This window comes from Xiphophorus couchianus, chromosome 19, assembly GCF_001444195.1.
Source record: "Xiphophorus couchianus chromosome 19, X_couchianus-1.0, whole genome shotgun sequence".
Lineage (NCBI taxonomy): Eukaryota > Metazoa > Chordata > Actinopteri > Cyprinodontiformes > Poeciliidae > Xiphophorus > Xiphophorus couchianus.
This window is the reverse complement of record NC_040246.1, coordinates 3,477,543-3,497,078: the sequence shown is the minus strand read 5'-3', so window position 1 is coordinate 3,497,078 and position 19,536 is coordinate 3,477,543. Positions and strand designations below refer to the sequence as shown.

At 41.3% G+C, this 19,536-nt stretch overlaps 1 protein-coding gene across 2 annotated transcripts in view; it reads left to right on the top strand.

Annotated features, from left to right (window-relative positions):
• sos2 (son of sevenless homolog 2 (Drosophila)) overlaps window positions 1-19,216 on the top strand; it is a 52,511-nt gene extending 33,295 nt beyond the window's left edge. Inside the window, exons 8-23 of one of the 2 annotated variants that reach the window (XM_028001142.1) lie at window positions 5,974-6,072; window positions 7,288-7,415; window positions 7,558-8,213; window positions 8,318-8,399; window positions 9,126-9,245; window positions 10,308-10,420; window positions 11,220-11,442; window positions 11,519-11,638; window positions 11,726-11,888; window positions 12,943-13,060; window positions 13,201-13,373; window positions 13,471-13,587; window positions 15,073-15,334; window positions 15,500-15,532; window positions 15,630-15,730; window positions 17,118-19,216. In XM_028001142.1, the coding sequence (XP_027856943.1) occupies window positions 5,974-6,072; window positions 7,288-7,415; window positions 7,558-8,213; window positions 8,318-8,399; window positions 9,126-9,245; window positions 10,308-10,420; window positions 11,220-11,442; window positions 11,519-11,638; window positions 11,726-11,888; window positions 12,943-13,060; window positions 13,201-13,373; window positions 13,471-13,587; window positions 15,073-15,334; window positions 15,500-15,532; window positions 15,630-15,730; window positions 17,118-17,615 (3,006 nt within the window). In that variant the 3' untranslated portion in view covers window positions 17,616-19,216. The remainder of the gene's footprint in view (window positions 1-5,973; window positions 6,073-7,287; window positions 7,416-7,557; window positions 8,214-8,317; window positions 8,400-9,125; window positions 9,246-10,307; window positions 10,421-11,219; window positions 11,443-11,518; window positions 11,639-11,725; window positions 11,889-12,942; window positions 13,061-13,200; window positions 13,374-13,470; window positions 13,588-15,072; window positions 15,335-15,499; window positions 15,533-15,629; window positions 15,731-17,117) is intronic. The other variant, XM_028001143.1, reaches the window with a different exon arrangement.
• Window positions 19,217-19,536: the final 320 nt, after the last annotated feature.

The following is a 19,536-nucleotide window of genomic DNA, read 5'->3' as shown; positions in this document are numbered from 1 at the left end:
CTGCTGATGTCACAGAGGCTGAAAACTTCTGTGACTGCTGATGTCACAGAGGCTGAAAACTTCTGTGACTGCTGATGTCACAGAGGCTGAAAACTTCTGTGACTCCTGACGTCACAGAGGCTGAAGACGTCTGACGTCATGAGTCACAGAGGTCCTTTTTAAATAAGAAAATATTAATTTTATTTCCTAAATAGCATGCTTGATCAGCGGTAGCAAAGGATGCATCTGCAGCTGAAAATGATCTCTAACATCAACATTTGAAAAGTTGTATCCTTTGTGCTTGACTTAACGTTAATGCGCTGTAGAGTTGAAAATGTGTTTTAGTGTGAGATTATTTCTTTTACTGAATTTGAACCAGGTGAAGCTAAAACTGCCACTTGATGAGTTTTGGGCAGAACGTATTTACAGACAGTTTTTCTTACCTCAAATGCAAAATGTATATATTTTTGTACATTTTGCCTTGAGTACTGTTCTGAGGATGTTGTACTTTTATCAAATAACTTTTTTGAGTCTGTATACTCCAGTTAATGATTAATCAGTTACTAAATTAGTTGACAGTCACATTAATAATTGATTAATCACAATTAAAGCCATTAAGTATTTCAGCTCCTAATATTTGCGACTGTTTATTGTTAGCATTTAATTTATAAAAAGTTTTAGTTTTGTCTTCTGATTTATAGCACTAAATCAGAAACTCAATCCGATTGTTAGCGTTCATTTATATTAACAGTAATCGCCCTTTTTTGTGACAGAAACCAATTTTTGATTTTTGTGTAAATTTTTCATTATTTTCAATCTCAATCTGTCAGCTGAAATTGAGTCAAACGTTGTTTGTGGTGCCAAATACGAAAAGACGTAGTCTTGGCGGCTAACCACATCTCATCATTTCTCCCATGTAAAACATGAACTAATGATAGGAACAGACTGATATCACTCTGATGTTAATGAATACATATCAAGCTGCGTTCACACTGCAGCCTGAAGTGACCCGATTCTGATTTCTTTTTTTTTTTTTTACGTAATTCGACCTGTATCTGATCTTTTCATGACAGTCTGAACACTGAGCACTTCTTCTTTTTATGGCGGTTGGGAGAAAACTGAGACGGCTGACGATACTGCGCCCTCTACTGCACATGTGGGACACTTTTAGGTCGTTTGCCTGTTCAGACTGCAGAACACGATTTCAGGAGTCAGAGGCTGAAAACTTCTATGACTGCTGATGTCACAGAGGCTGAAAACTTCTGACGTCACGAGTCACAGAGGCTGAAAACCTCTGACGTCACGAGTCACAGAGGCTGAAAACTTCTGACGTCACGAGTCACAGAGGCTGAAAACTTCTGACGTCACGAGTCACAAAGGCTGAAAACTTCTGTGATTCATGATGTCACAGAGGCTGAAAACTTCTGACGTCACGAGTCACAGAGGCTGAAAACTTCTGTGACTCCTGATGTCACAGAAGCTGAAAACTTCTGACGTCACGATTCACAAAGGCTGAAAACTTCTGTGACTCCTGATGTCACAGAGGCTGAAAACTTCTGACGTCACGAGTCACAAAGGCTGAAAACTTCTGTGACTCCTGATGTCACAGAGGCTGAAAACTTCTGACGTCACGAGTCACAGAGGCTGAAAACTTCTGACGTCACGAGTCACAGAGGCTGAAAACTTCTGTGACTCCTGATGTCACAGAAGCTGAAAACTTCTGACGTCACGATTCACAAAGGCTGAAAACTTCTGTGACTCCTGATGTCACAGAGGCTGAAAACTTCTGACGTCACGAGTCACAGAGGCTGAAAACTTCTGTGACTCCTGATGTCACAGAGGCTGAAAACTTCTGACGTCACGAGTCACAAAGGCTGAAAACTTCTGTGACTCCTGATGTCACAGAGGCTGAAAACTTCTGACGTCACGAGTCATAGAGGCTGAAAACTTCTGACGTCACGAGTCACAGAGGCTGAAAACTTATGACGTCACGAGTCACAGAGGCTGAAAACTTCTGTGACTGCTGATGTCACAGTGGCTGAAAACTTCTGACGTCACGAGTCACAAAGGCTGAAAACTTCTGTGACTCCTGATGTCACAGAGGCTGAAAACTTCTGACGTCACGAGTCACAAAGGCTGAAAACTTCTGTGACTCCTGATGTCACAGAGGCTGAAAACTTCTGACGTCACGAGTCACAGAGGCTGAAAACTTCTGACGTCACGAGTCACAGAGGCTGAAAACTTCTGTGATTCCTGATGTCACAGAGGCTGAAAACCTCTGACGTCACGAGTCACAGAGGCTGAAAACGTCTGACGTCATGAGTCACAGAGGCTGAAAACTTCTGACGTCATGAGTCACAGAGGCTGAAAACTTCTGACGTCATGAGTCACAGAGGCTGAAAACTTCTGACGTCACGAGTCTCAGAGGCTGAAAACCTCTGACGTCACGAGTCACAGAGGCTGAAAACTTCTGACGTCATGAGTCACAAAGGCTGAAAACTTCTGACGTCATGAGTCACAAAGGCTGAAAACTTCTGTGACTCCTGATGTCACAGAGGCTGAAAACTTCTGTGACTCCTGATGTCACAGAGGCTGAAAACTTCTGTGACTCCTGATGTCACAGAGGCTGAAAACTTCTGACGTCATGAGTCACAGAGGCTGAAAACTTCTGACGTCACGAGTCTCAGAGGCTGAAAACCTCTGACGTCACGAGTCACAGAGGCTGAAAACGTCTGACGTCATGAGTCACAAAGGCTGAAAACTTCTGTGACTCCTGATGTCACAGTGGCTGAAAACTTCTGACGTCACGAGTCACAGAGGCTGAAAACTTCTGACGTCACGAGTCTCAGAGGCTGAAAACTTCTGACGTCACGAGTCACAGAGGCTGAAAACTTCTTACGTCACGAGTCACAGAGGCTGAAAACTTCTGACGTCATGAGTCACAAAGGCTGAAAACTTCTGTGATTTATGATGTCACAGAGGCTGAAAACTTCTGACGTCACGAGTCACAGAGGCTGAAAACTTCTGTGACTCCTGATGTCACAGAGGCTGAAAACTTCTGACGTCACGAGTCACAAAGGCTGAAAACTTCTGTGACTCCTGATGTCACAGAGGCTGAAAACTTCTGTGATTCCTGATGTCACAGAGGCTGAAAACCTCTGACGTCACGAGTCACAGAGGCTGAAAACGTCTGACGTCACGAGTCACAGAGGCTGAAAACTTCTGACGTCATGAGTCACAGAGGCTGAAAACCTCTGACGTCACGAGTCACAGAGGCTGAAAACCTCTGACGTCACGAGTCACAGAGGCTGAAAACTTCTGACGTCACGAGTCACAAAGGCTGAAAACTTCTGACGTCACGAGTCACAGAGGCTGAAAACTTCTGTGACTCCTGATGTCATAGAGGCTGAAAACTTCTGACGTCACGAGTCACAGTGGCTGAAAACTTCTGTGACTCCTGATGTCACAGAGGCTGAAAACTTCTGATGTCACGAGTCACAGAGGCTGAAAACTTCTGTTACTCCTGATGTCACAGAGGCTGAAAACTTCTGACGTCACGAGTCACAGAGGCTGAAAACCTCTGACGTCACGAGTCACAGAGGCTGAAAATTTCTGTGACTCCTGATGTCACAGAGGCTGAAAACTTCTGACGTCACGAGTCACAGTGGCTGAAAACGTCTGTGACTCCTGATGTCACAGAGGCTGAAAACTTCTGACGTCATGAGTCACAGAGGCTGAAAACTTCTGACGTCACGAGTCACAGAGGCTGAAAACTTCTGACTCCTGATGTCACAGATGTTGAAAACTTCCGACGTCACGAGTCACAGAGGCTGAAAACTTCTGACGTCAGGAGTCACAGAGGCTGAAAACTTCTGACTCCTGATGTCACAGATGTTGAAAACTTCTGTGACTCCTGATGTCACAGAGGCTGAAAACTTCTGATGTCAGGAGTCACAGAGGCTGAAAACTTCTGACGTCACGAGTCACAGAGGCTGAAAACTAATTTAAATCCTTTTTAAATAAGAAAATATTAATTTTATTTCCTAAATAGCATGCTTGCTCAGCGGTAGCAAAGGATGCATCTGCAGCTGAAAATGATCTCTAACATCAACATTTGAAAAGTTGTGTCCTTTGTGCTTGACTTAACGTTAATGCGCTGTAGAGTTGAAAATGTGTTTTTATGTTTTGATGATTCCAGCCTTCATGCTCAGGTGTGACGACAATTAACACAAAGAGAAAGGAGGATTAAAACAGCTTTGTTCTTTGTTCTTTTCAAGCAAAGGCCTCTTGATCTTTTTCCACATTTTCTTTCTTCAGTTTGACGACCTTCAGTGTGATGCGAGGAATGCAAATCAGTGCAGAACTATTGTGTGTTAGTAAAGCGAATGCTTCATGCAGTTAAACTGAGGAGTTGAGACGGCCATCAGTAACTCTGGAGGATCTGTAATCATCCGCGGACAAAATTCACCTATTTGTTGTTCTGTCCACAAACCCAGCCTTTACGGAGGAGTTTCAAAAAGAAGATGATAAAAAACGGATATTTTGATCATTTTATCTGTCTAAGTAACTACTTACAGGACAGATGTTTTATTTCCATCTTCTTGCTGTTTGTGTGTTTCAGGACAGGGGAGGAGGCGGCCATGCGGGTTTTGTTTGGTCATGTGGTGCAGTGATGGAGTGATGCAGTGCAGGGTTTTGGGGAGTTTAGCTGAAGCAGTCAGTGCTGTGGTTGTTTTTCATGTTGTTGAAATGTATGTAATGTCCGTAGAGCAATATTAATATGCGATACCTATATCAGCCCAGATTTCCGTACCAGTTCCTCCTTAACAATGAGACTTAAAGTTTGAGCTGGTTATTATTTCTTTTCCGCTGTGTAATTCTGTGTTTCTATGTTGCATAAAATCTCAGTTAAAGAGACTCAAGTTTGTGGTTGCATGGAGTTGAAATGTGAAAATGTTTTTGGGTTTGAAAATGTCTGCAAGGTAATCTAAAAGAAAACCAAATAAAGACAGAAGTTTGGGCTGCAACTAATAATTAATTTAATTATCTATTATTCTATTGATTATTCTGATGATTAATCAGATTTTTAAACATGGCACAAATCTGCAGATTTGTTTTCATTTAACCACTTAAGCTTCTTAATTACAATATTAGAAACATATATATTTAAAAAAAATGCAAACAAATGAATTCCTTTTGTAAATAAGTAGTTTTATTAAATGCAATCACATAGCATTACTTCAGAAAACGCTTGATCATTTGTAGCACTTAAAAAGAAATACTTGTAAGATCAACATGTGAAAAGCTCGGCCCTTTTCTGCTCAACCAGGAAGACGTGATACTATTTCATATTTGACCGTAATAAACGGTATTCTTGTTAACATGTAGGCCGTTGTCAGTATTTCCCTACAGGCTGTGTAGTAAAAATGTGCGGTTTTGTTCCTTCTCTGCTCGCTGTTTTCCCGCGGTCCGTCAACGCGCATCGGGCAGCTGAAGCTTTTGTTTTCCATGAGCCGGACTCTTCCTCCCCAGCCAGACGCTGTAGCTGCCGCTGTGGAGTCTAAGTACAGGGATATTGATTCTGAGTCATTTATCAGGGGATCAAAGATTAAAGTGGATACTTTGGCCCCACCCTGACAGTTATCGTGCCGGCTCGCTCGTCCTGCTCTCTGGGAGTCTCACAGTTGTGGACTGGAACATTTATATGGCCTGTGTGTGTTTTGTATGTTTTCATTTTATCCACAAGTTTAAAAAAAAGAAAGAAAAGTTGCTTAGCTTTCACTTCTGTCCTCGACTCCCTGCAGTCATGTGGAAACACACCAGACTGAATTCATTTAGAAAACGAAAGTGACATTGTGCAATAAAAATTACTTTTGGGCACCGTTTTGATTTTATTGTGGTTGATAATTAAGGCGTTATTTTGTGCAGAAGTTCAAAACATTACAATCCTGGTTTATTTCCAACATTTCTAACTATTTTCATTTCCGTCTGCAGTCTAATCCGGGAGGCTTTAAGGAGTGCGTTCAGTATGTCCTTCCCCAGCTGATGAAGGTTCCAGTGTACCACTGTCTGCACTACTTTGAGCTACTGCAGGTATGCACTCATTATTCCCGTCAACACTTTATTGTTTCCTTTTTTAAAAATGATTTGATATTTGCATGCTGAGTTCATAGACTTATTCTAGTATATAGTGGTTGACTTTTAACAGTAATAAAAAAGGAGAAAATGTGATTTTAATACTTGGTATTCAAGTTTGTTTGTTAAAAACAGACAAAAATCTGCAACTCTGATCCTTAATAAAATCTATTAAAATTAAAATACAATATAAAAATTATATTTTTGTCATCTTAACTATTAATTAAATATTATTCAAAGATGACTCTTCTCTTTTTATTTAAACATAATGGATCTAATAATATTAATTGCGCTGTAAAATGTAACACTAAAGTGAAATCCTTTCTTTGCAAGCGGTTTCTGATTTTCCTTTCATAATTAAGGTGTTGATTAATAACCCAGATAATTTGGGTGGGAAAAAAAACTTTATTTGTCCACTTTTGTTTTGGTCAGTCATGAGTTTTCTCTGTAAGGTAGAGCCACAAAAATACACTGCAAAAACTCAAAATCTTGCTAAGTGTTTTTGGTCTAGTATGACCAAACCAACATACAAGAAACTTTGTATGATGTGAGCTTAGTTTAAGTCAATAATTCCTTAACATTGATGAAAAAGTACTAGTTTTTTGAATCAATACGGTTTCATCAATATTAAGGAATTATCGACTTATAATAACCTCCTAATTTTTACTGTGATTGTAAGCTAATTTTGTCTCATTTCAATTGTACTAAGGTACTATAGACACTAGAAACAAGGCCAAAAGCACTTTAAAATTTTGTGTCTTCTGTGTTTTACAACCTTTAAATGAATGAATTGGATGAATTCAAATCTCATTTTGTTGAAAGGATTAAGAGAATAAGTCTCTGCACCTCAAAGTTGGCTTTTCCCACTGATACTTTGGTTGTAGCTTAAGACTCTCACCGTCTTACTGTTGTGTGAGGACGGACCCTGGTACGTTGTGTTTTTAAAGTCGGAGCCTCTTAGTGAGAGGTAAGACTGAAACGCTTTTCCTGTTGGCATCAAACGCATCACATTCTCTGCTCTTGCACTGAAAGGTAAACTTATTTATTGTGTTAGAGATTATTAGAGTTGAAAGAACCATTGTTCTTCTGCAGCATTGTTTCTCATACCAAACATATATTTTGATTGACATCAAGAGTTATAGAAATACGTTTCTCTTTCTGTCTCTTTTACAGCAACTTCAGGAACGTAGCAAAGAACAAGATGACAGAGAATGTCTGAAACAGGCGATTACTGCCTTGCTTAACCTGCAGTCCAGCGTGGAGCGCATCTACGTCAAGCACCAGCCTCGTCGTAAACCTGTGTACGTTACCGCCCACAGGATAGAAATACTTGCCTCACATTGGCTGAGTTCATTTATTGCACATATTTACACCAAAACGTCACGCTACCAGATTGTCCCTTTTGATTTGTTGGTATATTTGTGATTTTCTCTTTTCCCCCAGCGAGGCCATTTACCGCCGCTACAGCCGGCAGGTACGTGGCAAGCAGCTAGCCATCAAGCGAATGATCGAGATCCAGAAAAGCATCGACGGCTGGGAGGGGAAAGACATCGGCCAGTGCTGCAACGAGTTCATCACCGAGGGGACGCTCATACGAGCCGGCGCCAAGCACGAGAGACACAACTTCCTGTTTGACGGCCTCATGATCAGCTGCAAGGCCAATCAGAGCTCGCGGCTGCCGGGGTCCGGCAGTGGCGCGGAGTACCGCCTCAAAGAGAAGTTTGTGCTGCGAAAGATCCGCATCGTGGACCGCGAGGACTCCCAGGAGCTGCAGCACGCTTTCGAACTCATTTTCAAAGACGAAAACTCTGCGGTTTTCTGCGCACGGACAGCGGAGGAGAAGGCGAACTGGATGGCGGCGCTGATGGCGCTTCAGTACCGCTCCACGCTAGACCGCATGTTGGACTCCATACTGCAGACGGAGGAGCAGCAGCGTCCGCTCAGGCTGCCCTCGCCAGAGGTCTACCAGTTCGCCGTGCAGGACTCAGAGGAGAACATTGTGTTCGAGGACAGAGTGCAGAGCAAGACCGGCATCCCCATCATCAAGGCCGGCACCGTGGTCAAGCTCATCGAGAGGCTCACCTACCACATGTATGCTGGTAAGCTGCTGCAGGCCATTCACCAAACAAACAAAATCTATTGTGTCGTTTCTATTATATTTATGTTATATAATATTATAATATTTCTACTGGATTTGTTTTAGATCCCAACTTTGTGCGCACATTTCTCACCACCTACCGATCATTCTGCAAACCACAGGAGCTGCTCACCCTTCTTATAGACAGGTACAGTTTACTATGGCAAAAATACAGTAAACACACACACACACACACACTTTTGACTGCTGCAGTCTCTTTACACCACCATTTTCCCATATTTAGTTTTACTGAAGTACATTCCTAAAGTATTCATACCTCTTGAAAATGTTGTGACATTACAATCTTTAATGAATTTTATTGGGTTGTGATTAGAGCTCCAACTAACTATAATTTTAGTAATTGATTATTCTGTTGATTATTCTGGTGATTAATTGATTTATTGGATAAGACGACTGACACATTCTGAAGGTTTTTCATTTAACCACTTAAGTTTTCTTTGTACAATATTAGAAATGCAGTAAATAATTCAAATAAATAATTCAATCCTTTTTCTACAAATAAAAAAATAAACATGTTGTTGCCTAAAATGCAAAAACAGATCATTCAATGAATAGCTTAATAGTTACAGCTCTAGGTTTGTTGTTCTTTCACCAAATTACCTTTTTTGAGTCTGTGCTTCAGTCAACGATTATTTCAATAATCGATTCAACACAGTTAATCCTATTAATCGTTTCAGCCCTAGTTGTAATCAATCCAATAAAATGCAACCACCGCTCCATACATATTCCTGTTTTTTGTCGATCTACATTGAGGCTTGTGGTTATAACACGCATATCTGAGAAAAGAAAGCTCTACAGTCCAGATGTTTCAGTTTCACTGCTTCCTGTCTTAAATATCACAATATTTTCTCAGGATTAATATCCCCGAGTCAGGGAATGGCGACGACGAAGTGGCTATCTGGAACGGCGATCCGCCAACGACGGCCGAACTCCAGCGGTTCCGAAGGGAGTATGTGCAGCCGGTCCAACTCAGGTAGAGCCGTCGTCCAAGTACAGGTCGTTCTCATTTGGTTCAGTGTTTCTCCGGCAATGTGGAAAGTGCTAAATGCCATTTATTCAAGTGATAAAAATCAATTTGGAAAAAAATAAATGTTCACGCGTAATTTGAACGGCTCCCTGAATAAACTTGCCTTGGAAGATTTGCTCAGTTTAGGACGCCGTTATGTTTAATTTGCTTCATAAAAATGTAACGTGAGGCGAAAATGTTCATTCAGCTGGAAAATTTTATGAGTCAGTTGTCACAGATTTAAATCCCAAATTTTGGGTACTGTATTTAGTTTAGTTTCTCTTTTTTTCTGCGTCACCTCAGTTGAAGTAATGTGGACGTTTTTATTCTAACACACACAGACGTTTTCTGGCTTTTCACAGGGCAGCAAAGGAAACTGTCTTTGTCTTATGCTGTTCTTTAGCTTCCTTACTCTTTCAAATTAAGAACCCAGATATTCTCAGCGAGTCACAGTCACTTTGCTAATAAAGTTGAGTTGCTTAAAAGGTTTAACGGTTAATCTACTTAGCAGCTTTGAACCCTGAAAGCTTCTTAGTGTCACAGAACGAATTAAAGGCAGCTGCTGTAAAGGATTTAATCCACAAAACAATGAGACTACATGAGCTGTTCAGAGCTACAAGTGCTAAGATGTAAATATTATGCATCAGCAGTCATCTCTGGAATACAAGAATATGGTAAAATTATGTTCATGCTCTGCTAGTGCTCAATTAAATATTAAAAACACCAATAACACACGCATTGTTATGTAGGTGTCCCTGTTATAAAGTAAGATAATCCAGTAAGGTGAAAATATTTCTTTAGATTAGATTTAAAGGCAAAACGTTTCTCTTTTTTCTGTTTTAGCTCACTATTTAAAAAAAAACAAAGATTATTATCTAATGGTCTTAATAAGGAGATTACTTGACATGTTTTTAGAATTTGTATTTTTTACTGTTGGAGCAGTAAAAAGTCATTTATAAGTTACGTTTTTAAAAGCGTGAACACGTTCTCTGCAGGGGTTTAATGTTGTGAATATGTGACGCTTCACAGGGTCCTCAACGTTTTTCGCCAGTGGGTCGAACATCATTTCTACGACTTTGAGAACAATCCAGACCTGAGAGTTCAGCTGGAGGAATACATCACCAAAAAACTGCAACTGCGAGGTCGGTCAGCCCAGCGTAAAAAACATAACCCATTTAACATTTATATACAAACAAAAAGTTTAGATTTTCAGCAAAAGCATGAGTTAGTTTCACCTGCAGTAAAAAAAAAAAAACAACAAAAAATGATACAGAGTGAGGATCCTCAAAGTCTTGATGCTCTCACTTTGCAGCAGCAAGGACAGTTTCTGTGTGTGACAGAAATTCAGGGGTCCAGTCTGTGTAATTAAACAATGGAAAAGTGATGTGATGTGAAAAACCAAGTGGGGTTTTGAGGTGAAGCTCGCTTTCGTTGGAGAGGATTTTACGTTGCAGCTAATTGTCACCTAGCTTTTCTTCTGCATTCCAGTTTCCCCATAAGTCGAAGTTCATGACCCCTGTGTCCCAATTTTTACACTAATCTCCTGATTCTAACAAAATATAATTATTTTTTATGCTAAACACATTAATGAGGAAGAGAATTAGGGCCACTAACAAAGAAACAAAATAAACGACCTTTTTTTCCCCCTCAGAATCAGAATTGTTTAAATTGTTTATCAGACAAATCTACCAAATGAATTTGGGACAAGTTTTCAGTGTGAATTTGCAAATCCTACAGTAAGGAAATAGAAATAGTTACATGTGCATTTTTTTATGTTCCAACAACGTAATCGACATACATTTAAGAATATTTTGAGATTTATTTGTATTTTTACGTAGATTAACACATAACCTGTAACGTTGTTTTTGTTTAGTTTCTTTTATAGTAGTGTTTTGTAAAAAAAAAAAAAAAAAGTTGTCTTTTTTTGTTTTGTTTTTTTAGGCAAGTCTATGAGAAAGTGGGTGGAGTCCATAAATAAGGTGATCAGGCGGAAGCTTCAAATCCAGTCGAACGGCGTCAGTCACAACATCACCTTTGAGAGCTCGCCTCCTCCCTTCGAGTGGCACATCTGCAAAGCCGGCCAGATCGAGAACTTTGAACTCATGACCCTTCACCCCATAGAGATCGCCCGCCAGCTCACTCTGATCGAGTCTGAGCTCTACAGGTAGATAACCACACAAAGGGAGAAGAAGAAGGTTGAGAGAAGGCTTTGTGTAGTAACGAGAACGCTTGATGCGCAGAGCCGTCCGGCCGTCAGAACTAGTGGGCAGCGTCTGGACCAAAGAGGACAGAGAGAAGAACTCTCCAAACTTGCTCCGCATGATCCGCCACACCACCAACCTCACGCTGTGGTTTGAGAAGTGAGCCCGGCTTTTTTTTTTCTTTTCTTCTCATTCCCACATCATTCGTTTGTTTTCGGGGTTTGTGAATAAATATTTGTGTTGCAGATGTATCGTAGAGATGATGAACCACGAGGAAAGGGTCGCCGTGTTGTCGCGGGTCATCGAGATCCTGCAGGTTTTCCAGGAGCTCAACAACTTCAACGGAGTGCTGGAGGTGGTCAGCGCCATCAACTCTGTCCCGGTCTACAGGTTGGACCACACCTTCGAGGCGAGTCTCATCGATCAGATTTCTGTCGCACCAGACGGTGACCATATTCATTGCAGTTAATTAATCACATGGCGAATTAAAATGAGCTTGATGATTTCTGCTTGGTTGTGCGTTTTGTGTTTGTTTCTGGTTGCATTTTATTTTGGAAATTTTAAATATCTTCCACTACTAGGGTAAAGTTTTCTTTACAAAAATGAAGTTTAGGTAAGGGTGAACTTGCATTATAATTTCTTTATCAATATGTTACTAGAAAATGGTAAAGAAAATTAACAATATCATCATCTATCGCGATGCTTGCTGGGAAGATTTATTGCCTGGTAAAATTTATTGTGACAGGCCTAATTGTGAGCTGCAGTGTTAGGAATACTTCATCTAATTTCCATACTTCACTCCAGAGAACCTGTTCTCTTTCTGCTAAGGAACCCAGAACAGGAACATTTAGTTTATAAACTTTAGATCAACATTTAGCTTCATCTACTTCATAGAAATCAAACATTGAGAACCAACATTTAATTTTATGCCTACTTTTGTTTTTTTCTCTTTTTGCTCTTTCCTTTGGCTCATTGTTTTGTTTGTATTTCCTTCTAATTCATGTAAAGCACTTTCAATTGCCTTGTTGCTGAAAATGTGCTAAATAAATAAAATTACCTGACCTCTAATTGGTCATTTTAGCTTCAGAGGCAAATATAGGCAAAAACGAATCTGCTTTTGATCAGAGAAAACATTTAGCACGCTTAGCTTAGTATTCACATTCCTTAGACCTAATATTATGTCGCATTTCAGTCACATATGACAAAGTATTTGGGGAGATTTTATGATCAAGTTGCAGAATATATGTGATTAAAATTTTCCCACCTGAATGATTTTGGAAATTTAACCGATACACGTCGTATTTTGCTTATTTCTGTTTTCTTGGTCTCATGTTGGGCCTCTCCTCCAGAAAACATTCACATAAAACCGAGCAATTTAAAGAAAAAAAACTTTTTGTGTGACTTTTTAAGTTAATATGACTTGTGATCCCCCCCCCCGATTTCTGTGTTTTTGTACTTTACAGGCAATACCAGAAAGGAAAAAGAAAATCTTGGAAGAAGCGGTGGAACTGAGCCAGGATCATTTTAAGAAGTACTTGGCTAAACTAAAGTCAATAAACCCACCCTGTGTACCTTTCTTTGGTAAGTCCTGCACAGAGTAACTACCAAAATCACCCTATCATTTCCTAATTTATTCTATATTTTGGACTTTTTTTGATATTTAGAAATGTTAAAAGTTTGACCTCTTTACTCTCCGCTAACCAACTTGTCGTCTTCCTCAGGCATCTATTTAACCAACATCCTGAAGACGGAGGAAGGCAACCCCGACTTCCTGCGACGTCACGGCAAAGACCTGATCAACTTCAGCAAGCGACGGAAAGTGGCCGAAATAACAGGAGAGATCCAGCAGTACCAGAACCAGCCCTACTGCCTGAAGGTGGAGCAAGACATCAGGGTGAGGACTCCCGTTGTCTTTGAATGTGTTGTTGTTTCTTTTTTCTTTACATTTCTCGTACCTGAACATCTAAATCTGTGCGTCCTGTGTTGCGCAGAAGTACTTTGAGAACCTGAATCCGATGGAGAACATGAGTGAGAAGGAGTTTTCAGACTACCTGTTCAAAAAGTCTCTGGAAATTGAGCCCCGGAACGCCAGGCAGCCTGCGCGATTTGTAAGTGACCCTGTTGTGAAAACGTGAAGCTTTTTGCTCTATAACGTCTCACATGGAAGATTACATCTCCTGATTCAGAAACTCTGGTCACATTGGTGGTGTGTAACGCTCAATGTTCATGCTTTGGGATTTAGTTTCACAAGAGAAGAGCACTAATTAAAATTCTGGCTTTTTTTTTTTTTCATTTTAAAATAAAAACCCCGTCAAATCTTAAAATGACATTTCCTCTGTTGTTAGAGGCAGATTGACTGAGTCAGTTTAAGAAGTGATTGCTGCTAAGAGATTTATATTTATGGTTCTGTAAGTTGAGTATTTGAGTTATGAGTAGTTAACAGGAAACTCCTCCTAATCGGTGGTTTCTGAAGCCCACCCTACAATAAAACAATGTTAAAGGAGTATTAAGTTTTTAAAAAATAACAGTTCTCACCTGTATCTTAGTTAAAAAATGACATGTTGAAAATTATTTATGTTGTTCTCAGTTATTAGTGCAAAAAAATCATAACATTACATTGTTTTAGGTGGGAAGGCCTCCTGGACATCACCCTAATGTTTAGCTCCTTCCTCAGATTGTTTGTCTGATTCAAGTCAGGACTTTGACTAGGCCAGTCCAAAAATGTTTTTATTACATCCAGTCAGAGGAAACAAGTTGGTAATATTAAAATATGAATGATATCCTACGTCTGTCATGAATAATTATTTTAGATTAAACTGTGTGTCTGATTTTAGACGATTCGAATTCAGAAATACTTTATTGTTCCCAAAGGGAAATGACATGATGTTGTAACTCATTAATTTAGATTCTTCAAAGAGTTACTGAAGATGGTTTCTTTAAGATGATTCAGATTTCTTTAAGTTAGAAATCCATCCACTGTTTTTTCACAGATATCTGAGGTTTAGTATCAGCCGAGACCGGTCCGATGCAGAAAAACAGAGCTGAGTCCATTTAAAAATGCCTTTTTTTTCTTCTCTTTTTTTGCACGCAGATGTAAGTTACACATTTATTTGCTAACTAGAGCACACTTAGCTTGCTGAAGCTTCACAAGTTTGGTCAAACATGTAAAAATAACTTTGATTTGTTTAGTCAGTGCAACAAGGAGTAAAACAGCCGATATAAAATAAACAATAAAGAAACTGAAACAACTGGTACAAAAATCTATTTCCAAATGGTTCAGAAAGTGTTATCAGGAATTTTAAATATGGTGTAAAATAAATAATAAGGCATGACGTCGCTCGCAGCACAAAGCATAGAATTAGACTGAATAGATCTGCCCTCATGGATCCGTTGTCACCGGTACAGATATTAATATCAGATGGGTGCGTCTCTGCTCTTGTCCATGCTGAATCAGACGTCGGTAGAGAAACCCCGTTCAAACTTTCTGGATTAAAAACGCTGTAACTTTTTATAAATTATTTAAAGCCTCCTGCCAGTGTGTGGTTTTGTTTTGGGTTTTTTCCCCCCTTAAGTTTATGATTCTCTGTCTCCAGCCCAGGAAGACCACGTACTCCCTGAAGTCCCCTGGGCTCCGGCCCGTGCGAACGTCTACCTCTGGCACCCTGAAGGGCCACCCGGTGGCCCTGGAGCGGGACCTGCAGCATAAGATCACTTTCCGCAGCATCGCTGAGAACGACCAGGACCCCCCGTCTTCCGCCTCGGTGCCCACCTCTCCGAACACGCCCACCCCGCCGCCGTCGGCCTCCTCGGATCTCGGCCCGGTCTTCGACCACGACCTCAACAGCTCCTACGGCAGTGAGTTTCATTTCTAAAAGGAAGTGTGTGTGTATGGGGGGAAAAAATCTGTGGAGATTTAGATCACTTAAAGTATTTGTAAGAAAAGACAAATACAATAACGGTGAACACTTCTTTTTTTTATGTTTGCTTCTTAACCAGCCTCGTTGTGTTTGCATTTTTCAGGCTCTATGTTCCCCTGTCTTCTGAACCCGTCAAGTGAGTGATCGGTTTTTAATTCTCATAGTTTTCCTGCTTTTTCTTTTTCTTCTTCATTTCCTTTTTTAATTTTCCTGTCCGTTTTTGTGGTTTGCAGAGTTACAGTCCGTCTCCTGTGGCAGCCTCCACCAGCTTGGAGAGGAACCCAAGCCGCCTCCTTTGCCTCCTCGGAGGAAAGACACCGTGTCTGAAGCCAAAGTAAGAAACGCCGACAAAATGAAAACGTGACAGTTGACTGTTGAAGTGCAAGAGGAGGTGGAAAAACAGGAAACTTTATTTGTATAATTTCTTAATTCAGATTTAGTATCTCTTAAGGTTTTGCATATTTTTCACATAAACAATACATTTAATTGTCCGGTACATGAATATTATGTGACGGATCAAGACAAAAAATACTGAGAGGAAATGATGGAGGTTTTTAAAGGCTTCAGCAAATAAACATCCTTAAACTGTCGTGTGTTTTTTAGTAATCTGTAGTTCAGATTCTACTAAAACAACGAGGAAGGGAAAGGGAACTTGTGCATCAACAGGGACCTTTGCCCACTTCAAAATAAAAGCGTGGATATAATCGTTACTTGAATCATTCCTAACAGTCGATAACCAAACATTTGGAGCTTCATTCAGCTGAAAGTTTACAGCCGAGTAAATTAGCGTTTTAGAACTTACCTGGAAAAATTAATTTAGGGGAATCTGAGTGGTCAAAGTTGGCAATAGTTCTAAAGCACTAAACTAAAAATTAGCTGCACTGTTAGCGGATTAGTGGAAGTGTGACCACTACTAGTCTTCATGATGCTGTTTCTACTGCTGATTTTGTGTTTATGGATCTATTTATTAGCTTTTCTAATGAACGTCGATGCCATTCAGCTGGTCAGCAATAATCAATACATCTTTAGAAAATAGTATCCTCTGTTAAGTACTCATTGTCCAATCAGTGTGTACATAATCACAAAACTTTGACCTTTTTCAATTCTGCACCTAAAAAAAAACTACTACTATAAATGAAAAAAATCTAAGCAATATTTAACTAATAATAAGTAATAAAAAATGCAAACACACTCTAAAAACTAAAACCTAACAAAAAATACTTTATTCAAAAATAAATAAGACTGAATAATAATAAACTGAATAATATGAACAAAAAGTCACAACAAAATAAAACTAGACTATAATTAAAAAAACCTGAAAGCTGTTAAAACCCTGATCTGGAAAATAGAAGCACCTGATTTTATTTTGTAGTATTAAGAAAGGGGCGATAAATATAATTAAATGACACGTTTTGGTGATTTTCTGACCTGTGTGTGCGTTTGTTTTTAATACCTTGTGGGGACCATTTTCCTGACATAGGAGCAGTGGGTCCCCACAACGATATACTACGTTGTGGGGACCAGGCTTCGGTCCCCACAAGGGGAAACACTGTTTTTGGGTCAGGGGTCATATTTAGGACTAAGGTGAGAATTGAGTTTTGGTTATGGTTAGGTATGTAATGGGTAAGGATAAGGTTTAGGCTGTAGAAATGAATGGAAGTCAATGGAAAGTTGATGCAAAGATAGCTGCGCAAACATGTGTGTGTGTGTGTGTGTGTCAGCAGAGCTCCATGTGCGACAGCCCCCCCGCCATCCCTCCGCGGCTCCCCCCGCTGCCGAGGAACCAGCACCGGTCTCCGCTCTACAACGGCCCCCACTATGACGGACCCCTGCCCAGCCCGCCGCCTCCGCCGCCCCGGGACCCGCTTCCCGACACGCCCCCGCCGGTGCCCCTGCGGCCTCCGGAGATCTTCATCAACTACCCGCAGCCGTCGCCTGGCCCGGGCGTGGCCCGCTACAACTGGGACCTGAACAGCTCGCCCAGCTCGCCCAACACGCCGCCCAGCACGCCGTCGCCGCGCGTTCCCCGGCGGGGCTGCCCCCTCAGCGCCAGCCAGAACAGCCTCTGTCCGCTCCCCACCGCCGCCCCGCCCGTGCCCCCGCGTCACAACCCCGTCCCGCAGCTCCCCAAGCTCCCGCCAAAGACATATAAGCGGGAGGCCCTGCAGCCGCCGCTGCAGAGCCTCCCATTGGTGGAGAACACCGACGGCAGCCAGTGAGCGAGGCTCCGCCCCCGTAAGCCACCAAAATAACTCAAGAGCCGCTGATCTGAAAAGAACAGGAGCTGCTCTGCAACAATCCCGCCACACCTGCCTCGTCTGCTCAGGGGATCAGTAGCTCCGCCTCCTCCGCAAACCCTCTGTGCCAACGACGACACGCACACCGCCGTGCCAGCTAGCAAACAACCTGTCAGCGTCTGCCCGGCGCAGGGACGGCCAGCTCCTGGTAGGAGCGTCTTGACCCCCAAGGCTCCTCAGACTCCGTAGCCTCAATCACGCTTCTTTCTCCGTTTCTTTTTGGGCATTGACGTCAGTCCGCATTCCCTCTGCAGCTCAGAGCTCCACAACCTCAGAGATCGTCCGAAGCCCTTCCTGTCAGGGGTGGAGGGGGGCGGGCGGCTGATCCGCTTCGCTTTTGTCTTTTTTTTTTGTTTGTTTGTTTCTTTCCTACTAACTGAAGACAGTTGCCAAAGTCTTATTTTATGCAGGGGGAAAAGGGATTTCCTTTTTGTTTTTAAAGCGATTCTAAACACTAAACGAAACACTACAAAGAGCTGAATCCCCCCCCGCCGCTGTTCCCCTCCCTCACTTTGTATCTCAAGCTGTACACTGTGACTGTAAAGTAGCAAACTGTCTTTATTTGTTTTGTTTGTTTTTTTGGGGGTTTTTTTGGAGGTTGTTTGCCTAAAAGCCTCTCCACAGCCACAAAAGAAAAGTTGCCTTTTTTTTGTTGTTTTTTTTTTCTAAAAAAAAAAAAAAAAAGAAAAAAAAAGAAAAATCCAACAGTGGTGACCTCTGACCCCAGTCCTATTGGCCCAGACGGACATGACAGCTGAGCCAAGAACACTCCGTTTGCACAAAGCGTTGGGCAAAGTCAGCAGGTTTAAGTTGGACGGACCTCACTCTATGACACCGACGTCTTAACCGACCCCACCCGCCTCCTCCACCCGGACGTCACGCTGCTGTCCGACACTGTGCTCCTCCTGCCCTCAACTCCAGCTTCTTTATTTGTGTTGAAACCTTTTGCACTGGAAGCTTTTCTCCCACCAAAGCTTTAGGAGGAGGGTGGCTCAGCCTTTCACCCTCCTCTTCCTCCTCCCCTTTTCTCTCCCCTCCCCCCCCTAGCGGCTGCTCCTGATGCCTGAAACCCACAAAAAAACAACAACAAAAAAAGGAACTTTTTAACCCAACTTCTTCCTCTTTTTTTTTTTTTTTTTTTTTTCTCTGGCTTGAAACATTTGGTTTCAATTCGGACAGACTGAAACGATGCACGCCTCGCGCTCGGATGTGCCTTTTTAGTTCGTTTTCTACTTTACGGAAATAAAGCAGACGGTGTCTAAAACGCTTAAAAATGGAAAAAGGAAGAAAAAAAAAAAAGTCGCCTATGTAATGTTTAGAACAAAAGCTATACACTATAAAACAAAAAAAACTGTACGTTTGTTCATGCTGTGTGTATATATAACATGTATACACTAAGTGAGTCATTTGTATAAAGTGAAAATCCTTTCCCTCCTCCCTCCGTCTCAACGTATCATCATCCACCCTTTTTTCAGTCTCTTTCTTAAGAATCCAACGCTGCTACAGTGGGCTTGAAATAAAATGTAAAAAAAAATAAAAACAAGTCACTGTTGCTAATTTGCAGACAATCTCCAGTTCAGCCACTGCAATTATTTCCCAGGAAAAGCCATTGATTTCCCCCCCCGACCTCCTCTGGTGCTTTAAAGCAATGGAAACGATCCAGTTTAATACGCCAAGCACTTACATAGACGACGCGCTTCACTTTGTACATCCTACTAATTGCCTTTTTATCTCCCTTTCAAAGACTTTTTGATGCTTACGCTCATCAAACAGAGGTTGGAGTAGTATTAAAGTCGCAATGGAATATATTCAAGTCACAAGTTTTGGCGCATAGTAAAGAATT